The sequence below is a fragment of the Nycticebus coucang genome, chromosome 3 (assembly GCF_027406575.1).
Source record: "Nycticebus coucang isolate mNycCou1 chromosome 3, mNycCou1.pri, whole genome shotgun sequence".
NCBI lineage: Eukaryota > Metazoa > Chordata > Mammalia > Primates > Lorisidae > Nycticebus > Nycticebus coucang.
In genome coordinates this window covers 540,567-564,946 of record NC_069782.1, presented here as the reverse complement: position 1 = coordinate 564,946, position 24,380 = coordinate 540,567, and the positions used below count along the sequence as shown (strand labels likewise).

General features: G+C 52.4%; 1 protein-coding gene across 8 annotated transcripts; it reads right to left on the bottom strand.

Annotated features, from left to right (window-relative positions):
* Window positions 1–3: 3 nt before the first annotated feature.
* TUBGCP6 (tubulin gamma complex associated protein 6) lies at window positions 4–24,311 on the bottom strand. Of its 8 annotated transcripts, none has more exons than XM_053585473.1 (26): window positions 23,962–24,311; window positions 23,012–23,816; window positions 21,346–21,509; window positions 16,339–16,549; window positions 11,014–11,187; window positions 9,855–9,976; window positions 9,024–9,102; window positions 8,765–8,874; window positions 8,440–8,531; window positions 8,215–8,354; window positions 7,862–8,011; window positions 6,943–7,024; window positions 6,765–6,853; window positions 6,576–6,691; window positions 4,271–4,409; window positions 3,845–3,931; window positions 2,395–3,673; window positions 2,110–2,174; window positions 1,805–1,952; window positions 1,549–1,717; window positions 1,284–1,425; window positions 991–1,185; window positions 782–914; window positions 481–694; window positions 207–406; window positions 4–134 (listed from the first exon to the last, which is right to left on the bottom strand). In XM_053585473.1, the coding sequence occupies exons 2-26, from the start codon at window positions 23,750–23,752 to the stop codon at window positions 10–12; spliced, it is 5,166 nt and encodes a 1,721-aa protein (XP_053441448.1). In that variant the 5' UTR covers window positions 23,753–23,816; window positions 23,962–24,311; the 3' UTR covers window positions 4–9. The 8 variants fall into 8 exon arrangements, 7 of the variants coding, with proteins under 7 accessions (XP_053441448.1, XP_053441452.1, XP_053441447.1 ...); XM_053585477.1 differs by lacking the exon at window positions 23,962–24,311 and adding an exon at window positions 22,365–22,476 and having other exon boundaries at window positions 23,012–23,684; XM_053585472.1 differs by having other exon boundaries at window positions 23,012–24,311.
* Window positions 24,312–24,380: the final 69 nt, after the last annotated feature.

Sequence of the window (24,380 nt, the reverse complement as noted above, 5' to 3'; positions counted from 1 at the left end):
GAGACCCCTTTATTTCCCACATGTCCCCTGCGTGGGTGGCCCTCGGGCATCCTGGTAGTAGTTGTTGAAGTTGATGCGCAGCAGGAAGTCTTCTAGGTGGGGCTGGTAGCCACGGTTTACCAGCTTGGTCACCACTGAGGGGTAAGTGAGAGGCTCAGACTTAAGCCCACAGCTCTGGGCCCCAGCCTTGATGGGGGCTCACTCACCTTTGAACAGGAAATGGGAGTAGTACTTGAAGGTGCTATAGGACTGCTCCATGAGGGCGAAGTTGGGGTGTTCAGCGCCCCGAGGGCCACTGGCTGGGCCCCAGGCCTGGGCAATGAGCTGACTGCGGAACTTGAGCACAAGGCTGAAGATGCTGTGGATGATGTTCATGACCGGTGCCGCCTTCTCCGTCAGCAGGCCCCTGCATGGAGGTGGTGCTGCTGGTGGGCAGTGCCCTGGGGGCTGGGGACAGGACCCTGGTAACCCCAGTCTCACCTAAAAACGGCCTTGTGCAGGTACTCAGCATGGGCTCGCTGAATCTCCTCCAAGTCACCCACCTCGGCCAGCCTGGCCCTGAACTCACACCAGGTGACATGCAGGATCTGGTTGGCGATATACCCCTGGGTGACCTTCACGAAGTGTTGCATCTCATGCTTGAACAGCTGCAGCTGGCGAAACTGCACAGAGCTGGCCACGCGGCTCACCAGGGCTGGACAGAGGGCAGAGGATGAGCAGTGGCCACGGGCACAGGGTGAGAAGCAGCCCCGTGGGACGGCCTGGCCCCAGGCAGCCTTACCTGAGCGCTTGAGGTGGAAGCAGATGTCCTTCAGCGTCCACATCATGAGCTTCAGCTGCAGCAGGAAGGAGAAGATGCCACTGTACTTGCTCAGGCAGCTCTCGGTGATGACCATGTTGAGGGGCCAGTCCACCTGCTCAGCAAGTCCCACTCAGCAGCAGCCCTCGGCTCACGCCCAGCGTGTCCACAGGATGAGGGCCAGCGCTGACCTTGTACCTGAGCTCCAGGCAGCTCAGCACGTCCGGGGCGTTGGGCGCAAACGCCTCAGGCAGGTACTTGAGGGCGAAAGAGAGGTTGGCGGCGTGCGGGGAGTCCCCGTGGAGGCTGAACTGCAGGGCCTTGCTCAAGACTGAGTTGAGGGCCAGCGGGCTGAGCAGCTCCCCAGGCGTCAGCCCAGCCCCAAGCTGAGGCGGGAAAGGGGCGGAGTCCGGAGCCGCTCCGCAGGGCCGAGGGTCCGAGCCTTCCCTCCCTCCCCACCTCTTCCCCTAGCCTGTGCCGTTACTTTCTCGAAGAGCAGGTCACTGAGTGACTGGCCAAACTCGCCGTCCTCCATCAGCAGGAAGTGCCGCAACGCTTCGCAGTGCGCCTCGAGGTGCAGCTCCACGAAGAAGTAGTCAACAGCAGCCTTGTTCACTAAGGAGATGCTGGGGGCGGGGCCTGGAGTCAGGGGCGGGGCTGAGGGTGGGGCCTGGAGTTTGGAACCCGGCTGAGGCGGAGGGGTGGAGCCGGGAGTTTGGGCATGGGAGCTGGGCAGACCCGGCACTCACTGGGCGGCCAGCGGGGCGGTGATCGAGCGCTTCATGAGCACAGGGAGCGTCAGCAGCTCACTCAGTTGCACTGCAGTCTCATCCGCGGCTGACTGGACCTGAGGGTCCACGGGGAAGGCGAAAGCCCGCGGAAGTACGTGATGTAGCAGGTGAGCAGCAGGGGGGTCCGCTGTGGGAAACCAGACTGTCGGTGATGCTGGCCGGTGACGCTGGCCGGCAGCTCCCGCCTACCACCCGCTCAGGCCTGTCCACTCACACATGGCCTCGTAGCTGTCCGGGTACTGCTCCAGAGGATACTGCGTGGCCAGTCCTTTCAGGTAGGTCTGCTCCCAGCCCCAGCGCCGGGCCTCCGCCTCCGCTGCCTCCTTGCCAGAGCCTGGGCTGCTCTGGGCAGCTGCATCTTCCTGCAAAGAGGCTGCCTCAGAGAACCGCCTCCCCACCCCGTCTGGTTCCCCGGTTCCCTACCCTTGTGCTGAAAAAGGAAAACAGCACATGGGACCTAGAGGGACAGAGCCCTCCTGGCATGCTCCCCGATCCCCAAAAACCCCAGAAAGTGCCCACCTTGACCTGTGGGTTCAGAAGCCAACTTGCAGAGAGGTCCTCAGTGTCTCCACTCTTCCCTGGGCCTGGGTGGGCACAAAAGTAGGGGAGGAGTGTCAGGACCAAGTGCCCACTGAGGGGACAGCAGGCCAGCCCTGGCTCAGGATGCACCTCCTATGGACCCAGAAGAGCATCTCAGTATCTAGCTAACAACTTCACAGGCTGCCTCCTCCTTTTTCTGCCCAGGCTTTGTGGCCTCACTGGTCCCAAAGCCCACTTTTCACCACCAGTTTGTCCCTCTCTGACCTGGCTCCTCGTGGACACCATCTCCCGGAGTAGGAGGTCTGGCCACAGCTGATGGTGAGGTCTGGAGGTTGCTCTCTTCCTCACTGCCCGAGGCAGAGGAGTACACTGAGAGTACCATTTCCACAGGGGACTGTGGCCCACTCTCCAGGGCTAGGCTCTGTGCACCAGGGCTGAGGCCTGCCTCAGACACCTGGCCAGGGGAGGCCTGGGGGGTTCCAGACATGTTTGGCTCAGCTTCTGATGGCAGTGTCCCCAGCATCATGGGGAACTGAGAGATGTGTCTATGAGTGTTCCACCATGGCCGGGAGGGGGCCACGTCTGACACATTCTCCCCGACCCTGATGCTGGCGTCTGACACATGCCCATGGAGGTTCCATCGTGGACGGGAGGGGGCCACATCTGACACGTTCTCCCCGACCTTGATGCTGGCATCTGACACGTGCCCGTGGAGGTTCCACCGTGGCCGAGAGGGAGCCACGTCTGACACGTTCTCCCCAACCTTGATGCTGGCATCTGACACGTGCCCATGGAGGTTCCACCGTGGACGGGAGGGGGCCACATCTGACACGTTCTCCCCGACCCTGATGCTGGCATCTGACACATGCCCATGGAGGTTCCACTGTGGCCGAGAGGGGGCCGTTCCACGAACACAGCCTTCTGTGGGAATGTCATCCCCTGACATGTGCCCAAGAAGCTGCTCTGTGGAGTGGCTGCTCCCCTCCTCAGAAGTGACACTGCTGTGTGGGTATGACTGAGGCAGAGCCACCTGTGTGTCAGGGACACATGCATCCAGCTTCATGCCAGTGTCCCCCCACATCTGCTGCCCTGAGCTACTCAAGCTACCCTCTATAGCCTGGAAGGTCCCTGGAGAAGGTGAAGTGGCCACAGCTGGCCTCAGGATGGTACTAAAATCATACTCCTGCAGCTCACAGGACTGAGTGCTGGCTGCTGCAGATGTCTCCCCAAGAACTGCAGAGGGCAGATCTGGACAGATGGTCTGCAGCACTTCCTCCAACAGGGGGGCCTCATTGGTCTGCACAGGCTGCTCAGCCTCCAGGCCCATGGGCAGGAAGTCTCCAATGCTGAGGCCAGCAGAGAAGGGCTCAGCCCCATCCCCTGGCTGGAGCCCCCCACAATCCCCCATTGCTGTAGCCTCTAGGGATGGTGACATCGGTGCACTTGGACTGTGGACGTAGTCCCAGGTGCCTAAGTGCTGCTTTCTGGGCCTGGAATCACAGCCTTGGCCTCTGTCTGGTTGCTCAGGACCCAGAGACATAGCCTGAAACATAAGTACCATCAGACTCAGTCTGACCTCTCATTTCCTCCAGCTACCTTACCCCATGCCCCAAGTTCAGCAACATTCAGCAAGCACCAAGGACCCTGGCACATGGCCAGGCCAGCATACCCCACTCAGAGCTTGGGCACCCTGGGTCCTGTCTTGGCCCCTCACCTGGGAGCATGCACTCTGAAGAACAGCAAGCGGCTCCTGGGGCCTGTGACCCTCCGGCACATCTTCTAGTACCCTCTGAAATTCAAGCTGGCAAGACAAGAGCATCAGCTAAGGAGTGACTAGGGGAGCTGGTGCCCAGCCTACCCAGCCACCATACATGGCAGCCACACACCCTGAGCAATATGAGGCTTGTGCTGGGCTGAGCTGGGAGCCTGGCTGCAGAGGCGCTGAGCACCTGCGAGCTTCTTACCATCTATCTGTACCTGTGTAACTGGTGTCACACAGAGGCAGCACAGTGCCCTTTTGCAAACCTATGAGAAACGCCAGCCCGAACTGACACCTGCACATACATCTGTGTGCAGTTTCAGGGGGTTCAAAGAGCCCCAAAGCTAGGGGAAGATCCTCCGTCTAAAACTGCTGTGGTACCTGGATGCATCTCTGATCTTCTGAGAGAAAACGAAGCCGTGCACTTTCCAGTTGGTGCCTCTGGACTCTCCACAGCGCCCTCTGCTCCCGCTGAGCCGCCTCTGCAGACAACTTGCTGTAACGGTCGACCAGGGCCTGCCTGAAGCCATTGCCCAGAGAGGACACGGTCACCAGAGTCACCCCACGCAGCAGGCACAACTTGGGCTGGACTGTCCACAAAGGGGCTATGCCACAGATGCTGCTGGTGATGCAGCTTCAGGGGTGTCACTTGAAGGCCTGGGAGGCACCTGCCTGCCTGCATCCTGTCTAACAAATACAGGATGAGACTACACAACCTGAAGTCAGGTGGAGGTTCCCAGCCTCTCAAGAAACCAGGCCTCATTTCTGAGTGCACACCACACCTCTTCCCATTCTACAGGTGCAGGCCCCACCAACTGAGGCTAATGTGTAAAAGTGTGTGAAGCAAAACCAATGCAAGCATTTTATTTGCTTAATTCAAAGCCTACCTTGCCTGTCACTCCCAGTGGCTAAGCCTCTCCAGCAGGCAACTGGGCTTACACCTGGGTTGGCCATCACCAATCTGGCTGCCATAAGCCAAAAACACGTTCCCTGTGCCTTTTCTCCATGTACAAATGGTAGAAAATCTACTCACATGCACACACATGCATGCACATACACAAACATAAGTGCATACACAGACACACACACACACCCCTAACATGCACATCCCTCACTGGTCATCCCATAGGCTGAGCAGGACATGGCCACCCTCTCCTCCAAAGGGCTTTCTCTAAGATGCTGAACAGCTCAGACCCTTCAAGGCTTCAGTTCTGGCTGGGCACAGTGGCTCGCTCCTGTAATCCCAGCACTCTGCGAGGTCAAGGGAAGTAGAACTCAGGAGTTCCGAGACCAGCCTAAGCAATAAGCCAGGTAAGACCTTGTCTCTAAAAATAGCCAGGTATGGTGGCAGGCACCTGTAGTCCCAGCTACCTGAAAGCTAAGATAAGAGGATTGCTTAAGCCCAAGAGTTTCAGGTTACTGTGGGCTACAATGTCATGGCACTCTACTGAGGGCAACTGAAGTAACTTGTCTCAAAAAAATAAACAAAAATAAAAAAATTAGCTGGGTGTGGTGACATGCACCTACAGTCCCAGCTACTTGGGAGGCTGAGGGAGGAGGATCACATGCACCCAGGAGTTTGAGGTTGCTGTGAGCCGTGATGATGCCATTGCACTCTAGCTGGGACAACGAGTAACTCTCTAAAATACATTGATACATACATATAAAAAAATAAAAATACGCAAACCAGAGCTGTTTAGAATTATGATAAACACTGGCTCGGCACCCGTAGCATAGTGGTTATGGCGCCAGACACATACACCAAGGCTGGCACGTTCAAACCCAGCCCAGCCCAGCTAAACAACAACAACTGCAACAAAAAATAGCCGCGTGTCGTGGCGGGCGCCTATAGTCCCAGCTACACAGGAGACTGAGGCAAGAGAATCGCTTAAGCCTAAGAGTTTGAGGTTGCTGTGACCTGGGATGCCAGAGCACTCTACTGACGGCAACATAGTGAGACTCTGTCTCAAAAAAAAAAAAAAAAAAAGATGATAAACACATAGAGGCAGGACACCACATGGATGTTGCCTTAATTATAATCTATGCAAACCAACCATTAAAAGGACATTCAGGATAGCCAATGACATCTGAATACAGCATAATGGCCACATGCACTGAATTCAGGTGGGTGCTCTGGGTTCAAGTGTATGGGTCTACCTTAATGTACACTTGAGATTTTTCTTTTTTTTTTTTTTTGTAGAGTCTTACTTTGTCACCCTCGGTAGAGTGCCATGGCATCACACAGCTCACAGCAACCTCTAATTCCTGGGCTGAGGCGATTCTCTTGCCTCAGCCTCCCGAGTAGCTGGGACTACAGGCGCCCGCCACACCACCCAGCTATTTTTTTTTTTTTGCAGTTTGGCCACGGTTGGGTTTGAACCTGCCACCCTCAGTATATGAGGCTGGCGCCCAACCCACTGAGTCACAGGCGCCACCCTATACTTGACATTTTCCAAAATGAAAAAGTCAAGTCATCGGGTGGCACCTGTGGCTCAGGGAGTAGGGCGCCGGCCCCATATACTGAGGGTGGCAGGTTCAAACCCGACCCTGGTCAAAACTGCAAAATAAATAAATAAATAAATATTTTTTAAAAAGGTTAAAAGAAAAAGTCAAGTCATCATCACCAATATTAAAGTAGCACTGTGGGGCTCTGCAACCTCCACCTGCCTGTAGTCCCGCCACCTACCTCGCCTTCTTCTCCAGCTCCTCTTTCAGGGACCTCAGCCTTCTCTCCCTGTCTCGGAGCTCACGGGCATAGCTGAAGTCATCATCCAGCTCCTCCTGTCTGGCTGCCAGGTGTCGCTGCACAACAACAGCCTGGTTGGTTATATCAGGACTCCACAATACTGAACCCCTAGGGGTGGTACACACCTACCTCCTGGTCCTTCACAAACTGTTCTTTCAGCCTCTGAAACTGCTCTCGCTTCCGGGCATCCAAAGCCATCTGCTCCAACATCTGCCTGTCTACATTGGTATGGTGAGAGGTGCACAGTCACAAGGACACCCCACAAGGGCCCCAAACTGCAAAGGGGAACACTTGAGCCCACGCTTACCACTCAGCTCACTCAGAACTCTGGATGCTGCTTCCCGGGCGTGGACGATTAATTCTTGTTTTGCAATTTCCATACGTAATTCCTGAGAAAGATAATCAATAAACAAACTGTCCTGATCCTCTGTCCCCTCACCTGGGACAGAAGGGAAAGGGAATGGCTGCATGGGGCACCAGCTTTTGTCACATCTGCCCCTTCAAACCCCATGCAGATTCAGGGTCAAAAAGTAGAATGCACAATTCAAGACCACAAGAAGGTACCAGATGATGACAGGCAGATCCCTTCTGTTCTGAGAAGAGGCAAGGCTGGAGCCAATAGGCTCTCAGACATCTGGGGCTGAGGCCCCAGGCTGAGAGTGCCTGCCCTGGAGGGAGGCAGACCAGGGCAGGTCCCAGACACAGGGCTTCCCTGCTAGGCCTCTTGGGTCTGCCCTTGCCTAGGGCTCCCTACTGCCCACCAGGTACCAGTCCAGGAAGAGTGTTCCTAGGAATGGCAATGACCCCACCAACAAACCTCCACCCACCAAGTACAGAAGATATACATGCACAGCCCCTGTCCCAGGGACATCCATCCCTTCTGAGCAAGAGAGGAGTTTGTAGAGGCCACTTGAGCACAGAACCTCAGCCCTGTGGCCCTGGAGCTAGGCCAGAACTGAGTCTGTCTGGAGCTGGCAAGCCCAAGGGAACCCCCAGTGGAGCTGCCCATAGCAGAAAAGCCTAAGCTTCAGGCCAGGTCATCCAGACCCAGGAAGGGGGACATGGCCCCTGTCCTAGGCATCTGGCTCCCCCTCAGCACACACTAGCCACCACCAGGGTAGACAGGCCAGAAGGGAGACTCCTCATCTTGCACGTCCCAATGCCATGCCCTTGCCCATCAGCCTGAACCCCCAGGCGATACAGGGAAGTGACCGTGGTGCACGCACCTTCTCTTCTTTACTGATGGAGCTGTAGCGAGCTACCCTTGCCATCCTCCCAACATAGACAGCACAGTCCTTCTCAATCTCCTTCAACTCCTCAAGGGAGAAAATCACCGAGATGGGAGGCACAGGGACATCAGACCAACAGAGGTAATGCTGCCCAAGAGAGGACCTGTGGTGAGCCCTGGGCAGACCCTGGGGCAGGCGGCACAAGGACTCAGACATAGCCGCTGCACTCACCCCTGGCCGCCCAGAGCCCTTCCCAGGCACGGCCCTCACCTGGACACGCATGTGGGCAAGACCCTCCTCACCCAGGGCAGCCCTCACCCAGAGGCACAGACGGATAAAACCCTCCTCACCCGGGGATGGCACAGCCTCAGCAGGTTGATTGTCTTGCCACAGACGTACACATCGTAGGCAATATGCTTCAGGAACACAGGCACGGAGTCCTCTACATCTTTGGAAATGAGCACATAGCCATGCGTCCAGTAGAGCTTATCTGAGGGTGGCAGAGCACAGCAGGGGCTGCGTCACAGTGGCCCTGAGCTCAAGCCTATAGGCGTGGGGCAACAGTGGCCACTCACCTCTGCAGCCCAGGTACTCGTGGTTCACCTGGATCATGAACTCGCCATAAACATCTCTGAAGACCCCACTGTACACCCAGTCATGGATGAATCTGCATGGATGACAGGGAAACCAGCAGTGAGGTGGGTGTGGCTGGTGTATGGGGTGGGCAGGGCCTCCGACCCAGGATGCCCACAGCCAGAGTCCAGTTACCCATGCTGCCCTCCTGGTGTGTGACTGCACTCTGTGGGTGTCTCACAGAAGGCTACCGCCAGAGTCACCTTGGCCTGAGCACAGCCTCGCCCTCACCCCTGCCTGCTTGGGGCACCCAGGCCTGCTGCCCACCGTGTATAGGGTTCACAGCTAGTCTTCAGCAAGGACAGTAGCACAGGGTAGTGCTCGTTGCTGCAGTTACCCAGAGCCTCCTGGTAGAGGTAGGACAGTAGTTTCACTCCCTACAGAAAGGCAAGGGCAATGGACTCAGCGCCCTGGAGTTTGTGGCGAGGGGAGCCCCATCCAGCAGTGGCCCAGGGGACTGCTCACAGCCACCCCCACTTTTTGGAGCTAGCCAGGCCTCCACTCTCAGCAAAGAGGCACAACTCACAGTGGGGAACGCAGTTCTGGGCCCTCCTCCACTGGCTCCTGGGAGTGCGATGCCCACGCCACAGAGCTCAGCCAGATACCTAGACCCAGAATGGGATCAGTCAAGTGACAGGGCTCTGGGTCCCTAAGTCTGGGCCAGATACCAGGTGTATCTTTGGCTTCTCAAAGTCACTGGCCCACCCACCCAGACTCTAAAACCATCTCATCCCAGAAACCCAGATCTAAGCTACCTGCCAAACCCCCATCCTCAATGTGCCACCCAGCTCCCCACCCACTCTCACGCCCTCCTGTGTCAAAGCAAAGACTCCAGCCATCCTGTGTCTAGGAAGCCACCATCCCACACCTGGGCTCTACCTGAGCCCCCCACCACATTGCCCATGTCACCACCATCTCCTGGCCTGGAGAACCAAGCCCCTTGCAGGCCCCTTTCTCCTACACTGGTGTGTTTGGCACACAGTACATGGAGTACCATGTGTCTGCAGGCACCAGAGACCCCCTCCCTCACTGCATCAGGTACTCTCAGCCCTCGGATCTCCTGTGTGGAGCCCCACACACACACATACCCCAGCTCCCCAGCACCCTTTCTCACACAACAGCACTTAACAACACCCTGCCTAGGTGTTCCCTAACCCTGGGTCCTGTTCAGACAGGAGCTCCTGGGCTGGCCACAAGGAGCCAATGGCAGATGCCACACCACCTAGCATTTGGTGGACGCAGCCAGGCAGGAGCCATCCCAACACCTGCTGTGGGTTGTGCTCATGGGCCTTCCTTGCCAGAGAATAGGGCTGACCCTCCACCACCCTGTAAGCCCCCAGCCACCCCCAAGGCTCACCTGAGCTGCCGGCCCAGTTTCTTGAACAGAAAGCCAATGGTGAGGAGGCTTAGGGTGGGAGGTGTGGAGAGAACGCAGGCCCGGTAGTACTGCAGGTACCTCCTCAGGCCGCTGGTGAAGGCCTATGGGCAAGGGGCTAGGAGGAGAGCAGCCAGGCACACGGACAAGGTCCCAAGCTCAGGCCCTGTCTCTCCACAACCTTGGGCTCCATTTCCCAAGCAGCTGCCATCTATGGGTTAAGTCAGCCATCCCAACCCAGCTAGAAGCAAAGACACTTCACAGGAAGCCACGGCCCACCACAAAGGCTTCTTTGCAATTTATCTGTGGTTCTGGGGTGATGCTGGAAGGGTGGTCAGGCTCTGCACACAGGGCTAACCCTGGAAAGCCTCAGCTGCTAAGACTACAGTGTCTAGGAAGCACCAGTGTCCTCAGCTGCACCACAGCAGCACGGCCCCTAACGGTCACGCCCCAGAACAAACCTCAGCCCACACACAACCAGGAGTCACGTGGCCTGGCGTGGGTGCCCACACACAGCACACAACCAAGAACCACAGGTCTGCCTCCCTCCCCCTGGGGACCCTCTCTGACCTATTCTCCACCTTCCATCAGAGCTCCACACATAACTGCTCCTCTGCCTAGAAGGTCCTCCCATGCCACTAAGGGACATACCCCCTCCCTAGTCTACAGCCTAAACCCCATCTGTCACCCCCACAGCTCCACTATATGGCACCAATGCTCAAAGGAGCCCACACAGCCCAGCCCCCCTGGGCCTGAAGCTCCTCAATTCTCCTGACATGCCCCACCTGTCCTCACCCACTCAGGCCACACCCTGCTATCCTGTGGGATTCTATCTAGCACATGAGTCAGCTGCAACTGTTTCAACCAGTTATTCCTTGAGCCAGACTTGGCTCAGAAACCCCAGTACCTATAAGTTCCCTCAAACACATCTGTCCCAGGTGTCCAGTGGAATGATAGGTGAGGTCAAACATTAGGACTGGTCAACCCATTCCTGAAGGGTAACTATCAGGGGTTAGATGTTACCAAAGAAATAAAAGGTTTAGACTCGGTGGCCCTGGGGTAGAGTCTCTGTTCCCCACCTTCCAGAATGTGCACATAGTTCTCCTGAAGGTGTGTGACAGCTGTGAGGCTGAGGCCATACCTGGAACACGAGACCCTTGCTATATGAAGCATCTAGGACAGGCTGCAGAGAGAAATGACTCAGGCGTGTGTAGTAGGTCCCATATTCGGCCACTTCTGAGAGAAGGCTGCTGATGCTCTCAGGAGACGCTCCTGACACGTGGACACCACACTTCACTGTGAAAGCCTGGGCCAGCTGGGCAGGAGCACAGGAGAGGGTCACATACATCAGGCACCTGGGCTCCAACACCAAACTACCCAGACTACCCCCAAGACCGGGCACTCAAACCAAGACACACCCACAGTAGCCAGGCGTTGTGGCAGGCGCCTGTAGTCCCAGCTACTTGGAAGGCTGAGGCAAGAGAATCAATTAAGCCCAAAAGTTTGAGGGTACTATGAGCTGTAATGCCATGGCACTCCACCGAGGATGACATAGTGAGACTCTGTCTCAAAAAAAATAAAATAAAAATAAGACAAACCCACAGGAAGTTCTAAAATTACCCAAAAGGCATACTCAAAAGTGTCCCACCCCTAATAACAAAAAACATACAAACCAACAAGGTATAATTTTTCACCAACCACACTGAAAAATACATGTTTACTGCTACGTACTCTCTACAACTGCACAGCCGCAGAGCATGGGAGCTCCTAAAACAGCCTCACAACCACATGTACTGAGCCATGTCACAGCTCCGAGAAAACAAGCCAAAGCCACACTGGACACCTTAGGAAATATTACTAAGAGAGCAGTTAAACTCAAAACTAGGAGAAGGAAAGAAATAATAAAGATAAGAGAATGGGTTGGCACCTGTGGCTCAAGCAGCTAAGGCTCCAGCCACATATACCTGAGCTGGCAGGTTTGAATCCAGCCTGGGCCCACCAAACAATGACGGCTGCAACCAAAAAATAGTCAGGCATCGTGGCGGGTGCCTGTAGTCACCCTACCCAGCATGACAACTTGAGGCTCTGTCTCAAAAAAAAAGAGCAAAGATAAAAATAGTAGAAAAATAGAGGGAATCAGCTTTTCTTTCCTTCATCCCTTTCTTTCCTCTCTCTCTCTTCTAGACTTTCAGGGAACCTTCTCTGTTAACAAATGAACAAACTATACAAGTGATCCCTGAATGTGTGGTCTTAAACTCTGTACTTGAGGGCGGCGCCTGTGGCTCAGTGAGTAGGGCGCCGGCCCCATCTGCTGACGGTAGTGGGTTCAAACCCAGCCCCGGACAAACTGCAACAACAAAAAAAATAGCCGGGCACTGTGGCGGGCGCCTGTAGTCCCAGCTGCTCGGGAGGCTGAGGCAAGAGAATCGCGTAAGCCCAAGAGTTAGAGGTTGCTGTGAGCCATGTGACGCCATGGCACTCTACCCGAGGGCAGTACAGTGAGACTCTGTCTCTACAAATAAAAAAACAACTCTGTACTTGAAATGGGTGAATTGTGCAGTGTGTGAATTATATCTGAATACAGTTATTTAAAAAAAAAAAAAGAGGGCGGCACCTGTGGCTCAGTCCATAGGGCGCCAGCCCCATATACCGAGGGTGGCGGGTTCAAACCCGGCCCCGGCCAAACTGCAACCAAAAAAAAAAAAAATAGCCGGGTGTTGTGGCAGGCGCCTGTAGTCCCAGCTACTCGGGAGGCTGAGGCAAGAGAATCGCTTAAGCCCAGGAGTTGGAGGTTGCTGTGAGCTGTGTGAGGCCACGGCACTCTACCGAGGGCCATAAAGTGAGACTCTGTCTCTACAAAAAAAAAAAAAAAAAAAAGAAAAATAGAGGGAATCAACTAAAGTAAAAGTTGGTTCTTTGAAAAGATCAACAAAACTCACAAATCTTTACCTAGAATGATAAGATAGCTATAGGCTCGGCACCTGTAGCTCAGCGGATAGGGTGCTGGCAACATACACCGGGGCTCACAGGTTTGAACCCAGCCCGGGCCTGCTAAACAATGACAACTACAACAAAAATACAGCCGAGTGTTGTGGCAGGTGTTTGTAGTCCCAACTACTTGGGAGACTGAGGCAGGAGAATCGCTTAAGCCTAAGAGTTTGACGTTGCTGTAAGCTGTGATGCCACAGCATTCTACCTAGGATGACATAGTGAGACTCTGTCTCAAGAAAAAAAAAAAAAGAAAGAAAGAAAGAAAGAAAAAAGCTATGAAAAAAAAAAAATTCTTTGTCTAACCCAAGAAAGGGAATGTCCCGACCTCCACCTTCCTGACCTTTAAAACCCCTGTCTGGCATTACCCACACGCTGATTTCTTCCCATTTGGAAACCTTACCCCACCTGCACCCAGGTGGAATAAAGTCATTTTAATTGCACAAACTGAAACTCCGTTTTCCTTTCGTCTCACACGTCAGAATAATCTTTCATCTTGGCTTCATAGCCTTTCATCTGATGCCAAACCTGCCAGGATGGGGAGAAGCCCCTTTGGGGTGCCAAAGTATACCTTATCAGACCCAGCTAAATGGATCCTTCTTTCAGCGAGACAAAAAGAAAACAGGAAACCTCTCCAATCCTGCTTAAACTTCATCCATCTAATGTTTCCAATATGAGTACCGCTCAGCCACGCATTTCCCCTTCTTCACCTCTAAGCTGCCTTTTAACTAATCTCAAGCCTCTGAAGTTCTATCCTTGAGGTGGGATAGGAAACCCCCCGAAACCCCTTACCCTTGCTTGAAAGAAGGAAGTAAAGTAGCTAAAATAAAATAAAGGAACAAGAGTAGCTGCCAGTGTGGCACTGCAATTATTGCCTGACCCACTTTCAGAGTAACATTGTTTTCCCACCCAGACTTGTGATCTGTGACTGCTGTAACTGTAAGTGTTGTAATGTTTTTTTGCTTCTGTAACAAACCAATGATGCAAGTTGGTTGCTTGCTAGCTGGCTGAACTGCACATAGCCCCCTGATGGCATAGATAATTTACCCTATATAAAACCTTCCCTTCTCAAGGCCTGGGCTGTTCCCTCTGTATCCATGTAGGTTGGTTGGCCAACCTAATAAAGACTCCTAAAATTGGTTTTAATTAATTGATGTCTCTGGTGGTCCTTTAAAATCTCGCACTCTGTAACATCCTGACCTCAAACCTAAATGCCTCATTTGCTTGCACTGGCCTCAACACGGCACCTTCCATCTCTTAATTCTCCCTGATCTCAGTAATTACTGAGAAAATTAGGCAAATGCCTGTAGTCCTAGCCACTTGGGAAGCTGAGGCAAGAGAATCACTTAAGCCCAAGAGTCTGAGGTTGCTGGGAGCTGTGACGCCATGGCACTCTACCAAGGGCGACATAGTGAGACTCTGTCTCAAGAAAAAAAAAAATTAGGCAAATAGTCAGAAATCCCTTATATCCAGGCATTTCTCACACTCTGAAATATTCCTTCCCTGTGTTCATCCTGTGAATCCTCCCTGATTCTCCTGGCACGAGTCCTGAGACCCTTCTACAGCCCCTACTGCTCCTCTCCAACCCTCTCCTACAATCCCTCCATTCTCTGGATCAGAACACCTGGGAAGCTTCTCTGTGTAGGACAGGGGTCCTCAAACTGCGGCCCACGGGCCACATGAAGCGGTGTGATTGTATTTGTTCCTGTTTTGTTTTTTACTTCAAAATAAGATATGTGCAGTGTGCACAGGAATTTGTTCATAGTTTTTTTTTGTTTTTTTTTTAACTGTAGTCAGGCCCTCCAATGGTCTGAGGGACAGTGAACTGGCCCTCCGTTTAAAAAGTTTGAGGACGTCTGATGTAGGATATCTCTCTTCCTTCTGTAACTTCCCATCAACCACCCATTCTCATTGCCCTACAACCCTCACGTCCACATCCTTCCCTTAGACAATATCCCATCACCCCCTTTCCACGGCCCCCCACTGACCCTCTTCCATAAGAGGTGGGAAAAAAATGGTAGAATTTCCTCCAGGGCCCTCAGAACTCCTAGCAAGATCTCATTGATCTGGCCATCAAGGTGCGGCAGTGCCTCTTAGAGCTCCAATATTGGCTTCAGTCACTAAGCAAAACCTGGCTACTTCTTAAAACTCCACAGGGCGTTCCGAAAAAAACAAAATCTTCCTCAGGCTCCTGCTTTAAGTGCAGCAAACCAGGCTTCTGGGCAAAGCGGTGCCCCAAATGCAAACTCCCCCCAAACTGTGTCCAGCCTGCAGAGGTCTGGCTGCCCAGGTCTTTCTTAAGATCTGGTGCAGACATTCTTAGAACGTAGCTGAAGTTCCCTCCTGAGCCTAGCTGCAAAAAACCAATGACCTCGGAAAATAAGAACGCCTCCTGGACGCCGTCCTGGAAAACGGAACTCTAAGTATTTTTGCTTATAGAAGTAAGCCAATATTTTTCTCTTTTCTAACAAACACAGGAGAAACTTCATCCACACTGCCACCTTGTAAAAATCCTCTAAAAAACAGGCAGAGATCTCAGTAATGGGTATTAAACGGCTTCTCAGGATTGCTGGCAGCCCTGGCAACTGCAACTGGTTCCCGCCTCTCATTGACCATCTTCCTCTTTGGTTATTATCTGATAAGGTTACTAATTACGATTTTTTTCTCATTCTCAGTTTCGAACAGTAACCCTCTGCCTCATTTCTTGATTTATTAATCAGACGGTCACCCAAAAACAACAACTCATATCCTCATCTTACTGGATACCAAACAGCTCAGACTGAAAAAGAGTTCCTTCAAAGGCCACTCCCTTATCTCATTCCTCTCCCTCTCCCATTGTCTTCACGGGCAACCCATGCAGCCCCTCCCCCCATGGGAAGTAGTCAGAGATACCACGCCCATCACCCCGCCTCCTATAGTAGACAAAGACTGGGATGACAGGATAGACCCTGCCCAAATAGGGTGGACCCACCTAAAAGAATCCACCCTCTCCCACCAGATGTACTACCTAAGAAAGGTGAATGGGTCTACCTCCTGCCCTACCCCACCAAATGTCCCACCTGGGAAAGGTAAATGGGCCAACCCTTAGCCCCAGCACACTGGCCAAGACAGACAAGAGAAGAGCAGCAGCCAAGGTCACAAATCCAAACCATTTGACTCTTCCGCAAAGCAGGCGCTCCTGGAGCTGGAGTCTGCACTGCTTGCAAGCACTGAGCAGGTGCCAAAGATACCTCAGCACCTCTGCAGGGTGGGACTGGAAATGGGGAGGTGCATTTTCCCTGGTTTCACTGATAGCAACAAGCATCTTAGTCTTGTTCGTTTTTCAAAAATTAATATATTAACACTTTTGAGAAATGAAATGGGATGACTGTGGCTGTAGCCATCCGTGGCCGGTACCATGGCCCATACAGCAGACCTTCCCTGATGCCCCACAGATGACTAGAGGGTGGGCTCCCAAACAGAAGTGAGCACTTCTCACCTGGCAGAGAGAAAACGTGGTGGACACGACCCCAATCAGGACATTCAGTGCATCCTTCACCAGCTCACACTCCTTCACCAGCACAGGGTGTGGGGCCTGCAAGAGGCCCCCACTGAGCACCTGTAGCTCCCCTTGGCGGAGCCTGCAAAACCTGTCAAAAGTGTCCCTTCCTGCCTCTGTGAGGTAGGGGTCTTCTCTGTGGCCAGGGGGGCTGTGGGGAAGAGAGAAAACAGCAGTAAGCAGATACAGCAACCACGCCTCAGCACCAGGTATGCATTCTCTGAGGGTACGAACAGAAGAAAGAGACTCAAAACATTAAATATCTATGAAAGACAACCAATTATGAATCCCAACCACCCAGCCTTTCTGTCAGCGTCCACCAGTCTCGGGGCTGGCTGCCATCAATTCCACATGGACAGCTCTGTGTGGAAGTGTGTCCAGGGCACCTGCCTGGGGCCCAGAGAGCAACAGGAGTTTCCCCATTAGTGCAGCACTGGAAGAGCACTCACAGGACACACCACGGATCCTGAGGACAATGATTCACTCACAAGTACTCTTCCACTAACAGCAAACACAAGGCTAGCACACCCATGTTCATAGCATCATTGCCCACAACAGCCAAATGGTAGAAGCAACCCAAGTATCTAAGAAGAAATGAATGGATAAACAATGTCCTCCACCCACACTATGGCCTATTAATCAGCCTTGAAAAGGAAGAATATTCTGACACATACTATCACAGGGATGTCCCTTGAGGACACTGTGCTGAGTGAAAGGAGCCAGTCACAAAAGGGCAAATATTATGATTCCACTCATATAAGGTCCTCACCAGTAGTCAAAATCCTAAAGACAGAAAGAACAGTGGCTGTCAGGCCAAGGGAGCAGGAGTGAAAAGGAGTTTGTTTTTTTTAAAAACAGAGCCTCACTTCATCACCCTCCATAGAATGCCATGGTATCCTGGCTCACAGCAACCTCAAACTCTTGGGCTCAAGTGATTCTCTTGCCTCAGCCTCCCCAGTAGCTGGGACTACAGGCACCTGCCCCAACACCCAGCTATTTTTAGAGACGGGGTGGCGCTCTGGCTCTGGCTGGTCTCTAACCTGTGAGCTCAGGCAATCCACCTGCCTGGGCCTGCCAGAGTGCTGGGATTACTAGCATGAGCCACTGCACACAGCCCCAAAAGAGTAGTTGTTTGACAAAAGTGGAGTTTCAGTTCACAGAAGGTTCAGCAAGTCTGTGCCTCCACAACATCAAGACACAGTACAGCAGAGCTACATGTTCAGGAAAGGCTAGGATGGTAACAGGCATCAGATAAAGACAAACAGATAAATAGGCAGATTTTACTTTCCCCCTCGAAGAAAACACAAGGGATTGATGCAGAAATACTCTCACTTTGTTACCCCCAATAGAGTGCATGGCCTCATAGCTTCACAAACCTCAGACTCTTAGGCTCAAGCAATTCTCTTGCCTCAGCCTATTTTTAGAGACAGGGGGTCTTGCTTTAGCTCAGGCCGGTCTCCAACTCCTGAGCTTAGGTGATCCACCCACCTTGACCCCCCCAGAGTGCTGGGATCATAGGTGTGAGCCACCACATGCCCAGCGAAATATTTAACTTCTTTTTTTTTTTTTTGAGATAGTTTCACTTTGTCACCCTAAGTAGACTGCGATGGCGTCACAGCTCACAGAAACCTCAAACTCTTGCGCTTAAGTGATTCTCTTGCCTCAGTCTCCCAAGTAGCTGGGACTATAGGCGCCTGCCACAACACCCAGCTATTTTTTGTTACAATGGTCATTGTCATTAAGCTGACCCACATTGGGTTCGAACTCACCAGTCTTAGTATATGTGGCTGGCGCTGTAACCACTGTGCTACAGGCACTCAGCCATCACCAGCTATTTTTTAGAGACAAGGTCTTGCTCTGGCTCAGGCTGTTCTCAAACTCCTAAATTCAGGCCATCCACATGCCTCGGTCTCCCAGAGTGCTAGGATTATAGGCACGAGCCACTGTGACCAGCCGCGAAATATCTTTTTTTTTTTTTTTTTTGTAGAGACAGAGTCCCACTTTGTCGCCCTTGGTAAAGTGCCATGGCGTCACACAGCTCACAGCAACCTCCAACTCCTGGGCTTAGGTGATTCTCTTGCCTTAGCCTCTTGAGTAGCTGGGACTACAAGCATCCCCCCACAACACCCAGCTATTTTTTTGTTGCAGTTTGGCCAGGAGCAGGTTTGAAGCCACCACCCTCGGTATATAGGGCCGGGGCCCTACCCACTGAGCCACAGGCACTGCCAAAAATGTCTAATTTTTAAGACAAGACAAGATGGATTAGTGGAAGGTGGACCTGCATACAGGCAACCACCAAGGAAAATATGCCAACTGACGACGCTCTGTCCAGGTTTGTGGGGTACACTGCTGCACCCTCATACCCACCCTCAATCCACCACCCTGCTGCACCCTCACACCCACCCTCAATCCACCACCCCACTACACACCCACACCTACCTTCAATTTACCACCCTGCTGCACACCCATACCCACCTTCAATCCACCACCCTGCTGCACCCTCACACCCACCCTCAATCCACCACCCCACTGCACCCTCACACCCACCCTCAATCCACCACCCCACTGCACCCTCACACCCACCCTCAATCCACCACCCTGCTGCACACCGACACTCTAGCCCCACTGCACCCAGGTGACATCTCAGAAAAGGTCAGGCCATGTTCCACCCTAAGGGCAATAGTGAGGCCCTGCACAACAGTGATGAGCTCTGACTTATGCCCTGGAAGGGAACACTACCCAATCTCTCACGTGTGGGGTGGGTGGAAGGTGCTGGATGAAGCAGGCAGAGTAGAACAGAGGCATGCAGTCAGCAGGTGGGTGCTGCTTCTGACCCCAGGAAATAGTCTCCCATCCTCCTGGCTACTTGGGAGGCTGAGGCAAAAGAATCCCTTAAGCCCAAGAGTTGGAGGTTGCTGTGAGCTGTAACACCATGGCACTCTACCCAGAGCGACACAGTGAGACTCTGTCTCAAAAAAAAAAAAAAAAAAAGATATAGAGAGCTTAGCCAGGCGTTGTGGCGGGCGCCTGTAGTCCCGGCTACTTGGGAGTCTGAGGCAAGAGAATCGCTTGAGCCCAGGAGTTGGAGGTTGCTGTGAGCTGTGACACCATAGAGCTCTAGCAAAGGCAACATAGTGAGACTGTCTCAAAAAAAAAAAAAAAAAAAACAACAACTTAATAGATTCACCAAAATGAATTTCAACCACACCCCAGGCTAACCCCTCTGCAATGTCAGGAATCATGGTTCAGCTTTACAACCAAATGGGCAGTGAAAAAGACTGAGAGAGGGTAACTCAGGCCCCATGACAGCTGCTGCCACCAGGATGACCACAGCACCTCTGTTCTGGGAGGCCCTGGGGAAGGGTCCCCGTAGAAACTTCTCAAGCTGTCCTGAGCACACTGCCAGGCACACATCAATCCCTCAGGAATGTTGGCTGTAGCCCCCCTTGTAGGAAGCACTACCAATAGCCCGGCATTGTGGCAGGCGCCTGTAGTCCCAGCTGCTTGGGAGGCTGAGGCAAGAGAATCGCGTAAGCCCAAGAGTTAGAGGTTGCTGTGAGCCGTGTGACGCCATGGCACTCTACCCAAGGGCGGTACAGTGAGACTCTGTCTCTACAAAAAAAAAAACTTTAAGGAAGCACTACCAAGGTGCTTCTCAGTGCTGGAGTTCTGTGGTCAATTCTGTGCTTTCAGGGCACACCAAGAGGATTAAGTGCATTCAGAACAGGGTGACAAAGATGGTGAGCTGACATTTGCTTTGTACATGCAAAAAGACAGGACTAAGGACCTGACAGGCTGTTACAAGACAGAACAACAGGGCAGCACCTGTGGCTCAGTCGGTAGGGCGCCGGCCCCATATACCAAGGGTGGCGGGTTTAAACCCAGCCCTGGCTGAACTGCAACCAAAAAATATAGCTGGGCGTTGTGGCGGGTGCCTGTAGTCCCAGCTGCTCGGGAGGCTGAGGCAGGAGAATCACTTAAGCCCAGGAGTTGCAAGTTGCTGTGAGCTGTGTGAGGCCACGGCCCTCTACCGAGGGCCATAAAGTGAGACTCTGTCTCTACAAAAAAAAAAACAAGAAAAGAAAAGACAAAACAACAAGACAACTACCCACACCATTGTGCTGGGAAGCAGGGAGCCAGGTATTCCTGGAGGATTCCATTTGGGGGCATGTGACCACATCCAAGAGAGCCTACTGGGCATGTGCTCCTCCCCAAGGAACACTGCAGGAAGCTGGGGGCAGCATAAGGGGGCACTCAGCTTCCTGCCAGTCCTGATTCTTCAATTCAACACTCCCTAATCTTGGGTTCCACAGAATCACTGGTGTGATTGGATGTGAAAAGGGGATTCCATGACCCAATAATAGGGAAATGTGTGTTTTCTACTCTGGTTCTGGGAGTTTTTGAGAAATACCAGCACATCAAAGATCATGAGAGGTCCTGAGTACAGCACAGGATGAGCCCAGAGAGTGAGTGTCCGGGGATCAAGCTGCTAGCAAGCTGCAATCAGGGAAAGGCTGCTACAACCAGAACTCAACAGCCACAGGGCCACTCTCAACTCTTCTTAGATGTGGAAAAGGCTCCTTCATCAGCACCCTGTGCCTACACAGCATTTCTTCTTAGCGCTGACCACACCACCTACTAGGCAGTGCTCAGCTACCTATGACTGGAAGCCCTGGTAATAAAAACATAACTCAGCTGCCTACTGACTCCTCTGCTAGGAGTGATTCTCAGACATTATGGCACAGCAGGGACTTCCTTAAAGGCTGGAAGTCATTCCTCTGCATCTCTCTTCACTCCTAAGACTCATAATTTGTATACCAGTCTGGCTGAAACTTCTAGATTCCTAATCTCATCTGAGCTGCCTTGGCTCAGTGAGCACACAATTCCCTCCACATGCTGAGGCCATGTTCATATGGGTGGGATGATGCATGTAAAAGGCTCACACACCATCCAACTCGCTCCCAGCACCTCCGCTTGCTGGGCTCATAGGTGAGTGCAGCTTCCCACAGGTCCACATCTGGGGTTACGCTGGGTTCAGACTGGGAATCAGGCGTCAAATTCGATGCTGACTGGAACCCTTCATCCTCCCACTGATCCACACTCTGAGGAACCTGGAAAGCAAAGCAAGACATGTCACACACACCCCCACTCCTCTGTACCCACATCTCATCCCAGTGCGATCAGAATGCCAGAACTTTATCCACATACTTCCATTTATTCACCAAAACAAAGACCTAACACATACGTACTTTATAATACTTTCCCCCAATAAATCATTTGAGGAATTAAACAAAATAATTAAAGACTACCAATTTCCAGGCGGCACCTGTAGCTCAAAGGGTTAGGGTGCCAGCCCCATGTGCCAGAAGTGGTGGGTTCAAACCCAGCCCTGGCCAAAAACTGCAAAAAAAAATGAGTAAGGGAAGACTACCAATTTCCAATTTCTTATAACACAGAAGCCTCAATGTAACTTTTTTTTTTAAATCATAGCTGTGTACATTAGTGCAATCAAGGGGTACAATGTGCTGGTTCATATACAATCTGAAATATTTTCATCAAACTGTTTAATATAGCCTTCATGGCATTTTCTTAGTTATTGTATGCAGACATTTGTATTCTGCATTTAGTAAGTTTCGCCTGGTACCCATTCTAAGATGCACCATAGGTATGACCCCACCAATTATCCTCCCTCCACCCCAACCTCCCCCCTCCCCTCCCTTGGCCCTTAGATATAACTTTTTTTTATGGCACCGGCATCTGGCCACGCAGTCAGGCACAACCCCAGCCAGGCCCACCTCAATATAACTTACAATTAAATTTTTATGAAATACCTCAGACCTGGGAATTCTACTTTGGGGAACCCACCGTAAGAAAAAAAAAATCATATTGGCTACAAAAAAATTAATGTACACCAAAATATTTAACTGTAGCATCATTTATATTTGGAAATAACCTAAATATCTCACAGTAATGGAATGAATGAAAATAATAGTTTTAGGCGGCGCCTGTGGCTCAAGGAGTAGAGTGCCAGCCCCATATGCCGGAGGTATGCGGTTCAAACCCAGCCCTGGCCAAAAACTGGAAAAAAAAAAGAAAATAATAGTTTTAGCAACATTCATAAAGCAATAAAACACAAAGGTCAGTAATGATTTATATAACATAGGGAAACACCCCATATTGTAAGTAGAAAAATATTTCAAAATGCATTGTATAGGGACAGACACAGTGGCTCATGCCTGTAATCCCAGCACTCTGAGAGAGCAAGGCAGGTGTATTGCTTGAGCTCAGGAGTTTGAGATTAGCCTGAGCAAAAGACTGGGACCTCATCTCTACTAAAGATAGAAAAACAAGCCAGGTGTTGTGGCAGGCACCTGTAGTGCCAACTACTCAAGAGGCTGAGACAGGAGGATTGCTTGAGCCCAGGAATCTGAAGTTGCTGTGATCTATGACACCACAACACTGTACCCAGGGTGACTGAGATGCTGCCTCCAGACAACTCAGCCACCAGGTGACCCTGACTGAGCTATGCTACTTTTATTATAATAATAAAAAAAGAAGCTAAAGAAGGCATTTTCCAAAACCCCAGAGAGATGAGAGCTGGAAAATATTCTACCTTAATGGCCAGTCCAGAAAGGTCTGCACTGTCTGGCACGGGAGGCAGGTCGAGTCGGACATCCATGTCGTAAGTTCGGCTGTGCACAAGGGCACCGAAGAGCGAGACACGGGTGTCTCTTTCAAATCTGTCACTACAAGGATCACCAAATGAGAAGAGCCCAACGGTGGGTAGGCCAGTGCCTGGGGCAGCCTCCATAACCTGAAGTGTTTCCTGGATCATACTATGACACAAAGATTCCTCTCTGGAGATCAGAGACTGAATGTCCATCTCAAACACACTGACATCATAGCAATCATAGCCACCATATGGAACATTTCTCCCAACATGCTTGTTGTTAAGGAAGTAGCCCCGTTTTCTTTGCACTACTTGAGGGGGACCACTCCCTGCCAGCTGAACCAGGAGGTCCAAAACAGACCCCACCTCCACAAGTGGACAACAAGGGGCTGCTCCAAGCTCCTCCACAAGCTCCTCCAAACGGTCTGCCTCGGGGCCCAGGCCACCGACTCTCAAGTCAAAGGACAACATGAGGATCTTGTTTCTCACTGGGAGTTTTGACAGGTCAGGCTGCATTTGATGTGTCTCATCTTGAAAAAGATTTGTGAAAAGAGCATTGTAGGCCACCCTCTTGAGGCTCTGCTTTGCCCTCTTCCGGTTCACACTGCGCTGGCCCAGGTGACTCTTGGCAGCAGGCAGGAGGGCCTCACACAGGTCATCGAAGAGCTGGGTAATGCTGGTCATGCCCACCCCTGCTCACCTCCAGGCCCCCAGTGAGTGAGAAAACACCTCACCCGGCCTTCACGTTCTGAAAAATAGGGAGTGGGAGAGGGTAAGGCAGTGGGAGTGGAAGAGGGGTTAAGAGGCAGCCTCTTAACCCCCAAAGCCCAGAACGTGTATTTTAAACGGGTTGTCCTACATTGAGTATGCACGCTCTGCCCTTCCAAGCCTACCTATCCTGCCCTAGCAGCCTACAGCAGCCCGCCGAGCGCAAGCTCCGCGTTTCTCTCCAAACTCCGTAGTCCTTAACCCTCAGGGGGCCACAGAACGTGATAAATTCGAAGAACGGAATGTGCTCCCGGGAGGTACACAGCGGTCGTACGTGGCTTTGCACTCTTTGAGACGGCGGTCGTACGTGGCTTTGCACTCTCCCCTCTTGGAGACGGCCTGCAGAGGCTGCCGCCCGGAACCCTACGGACTCGAGGAGTGTGGAGTGGAGGAGAGAGAAGTCCTGACCCCAGAGTCTAGCCCGTACGCCCTCCCAGTCGCCAGGCCTCGACAGAGAAGACAATCTTCAGCTCCATTCCCGCCGCCGCTAGAACCGGCGCGCCGGAACTACGTCACCGGAGGGATGATGCCTGTGCCCCAGTCT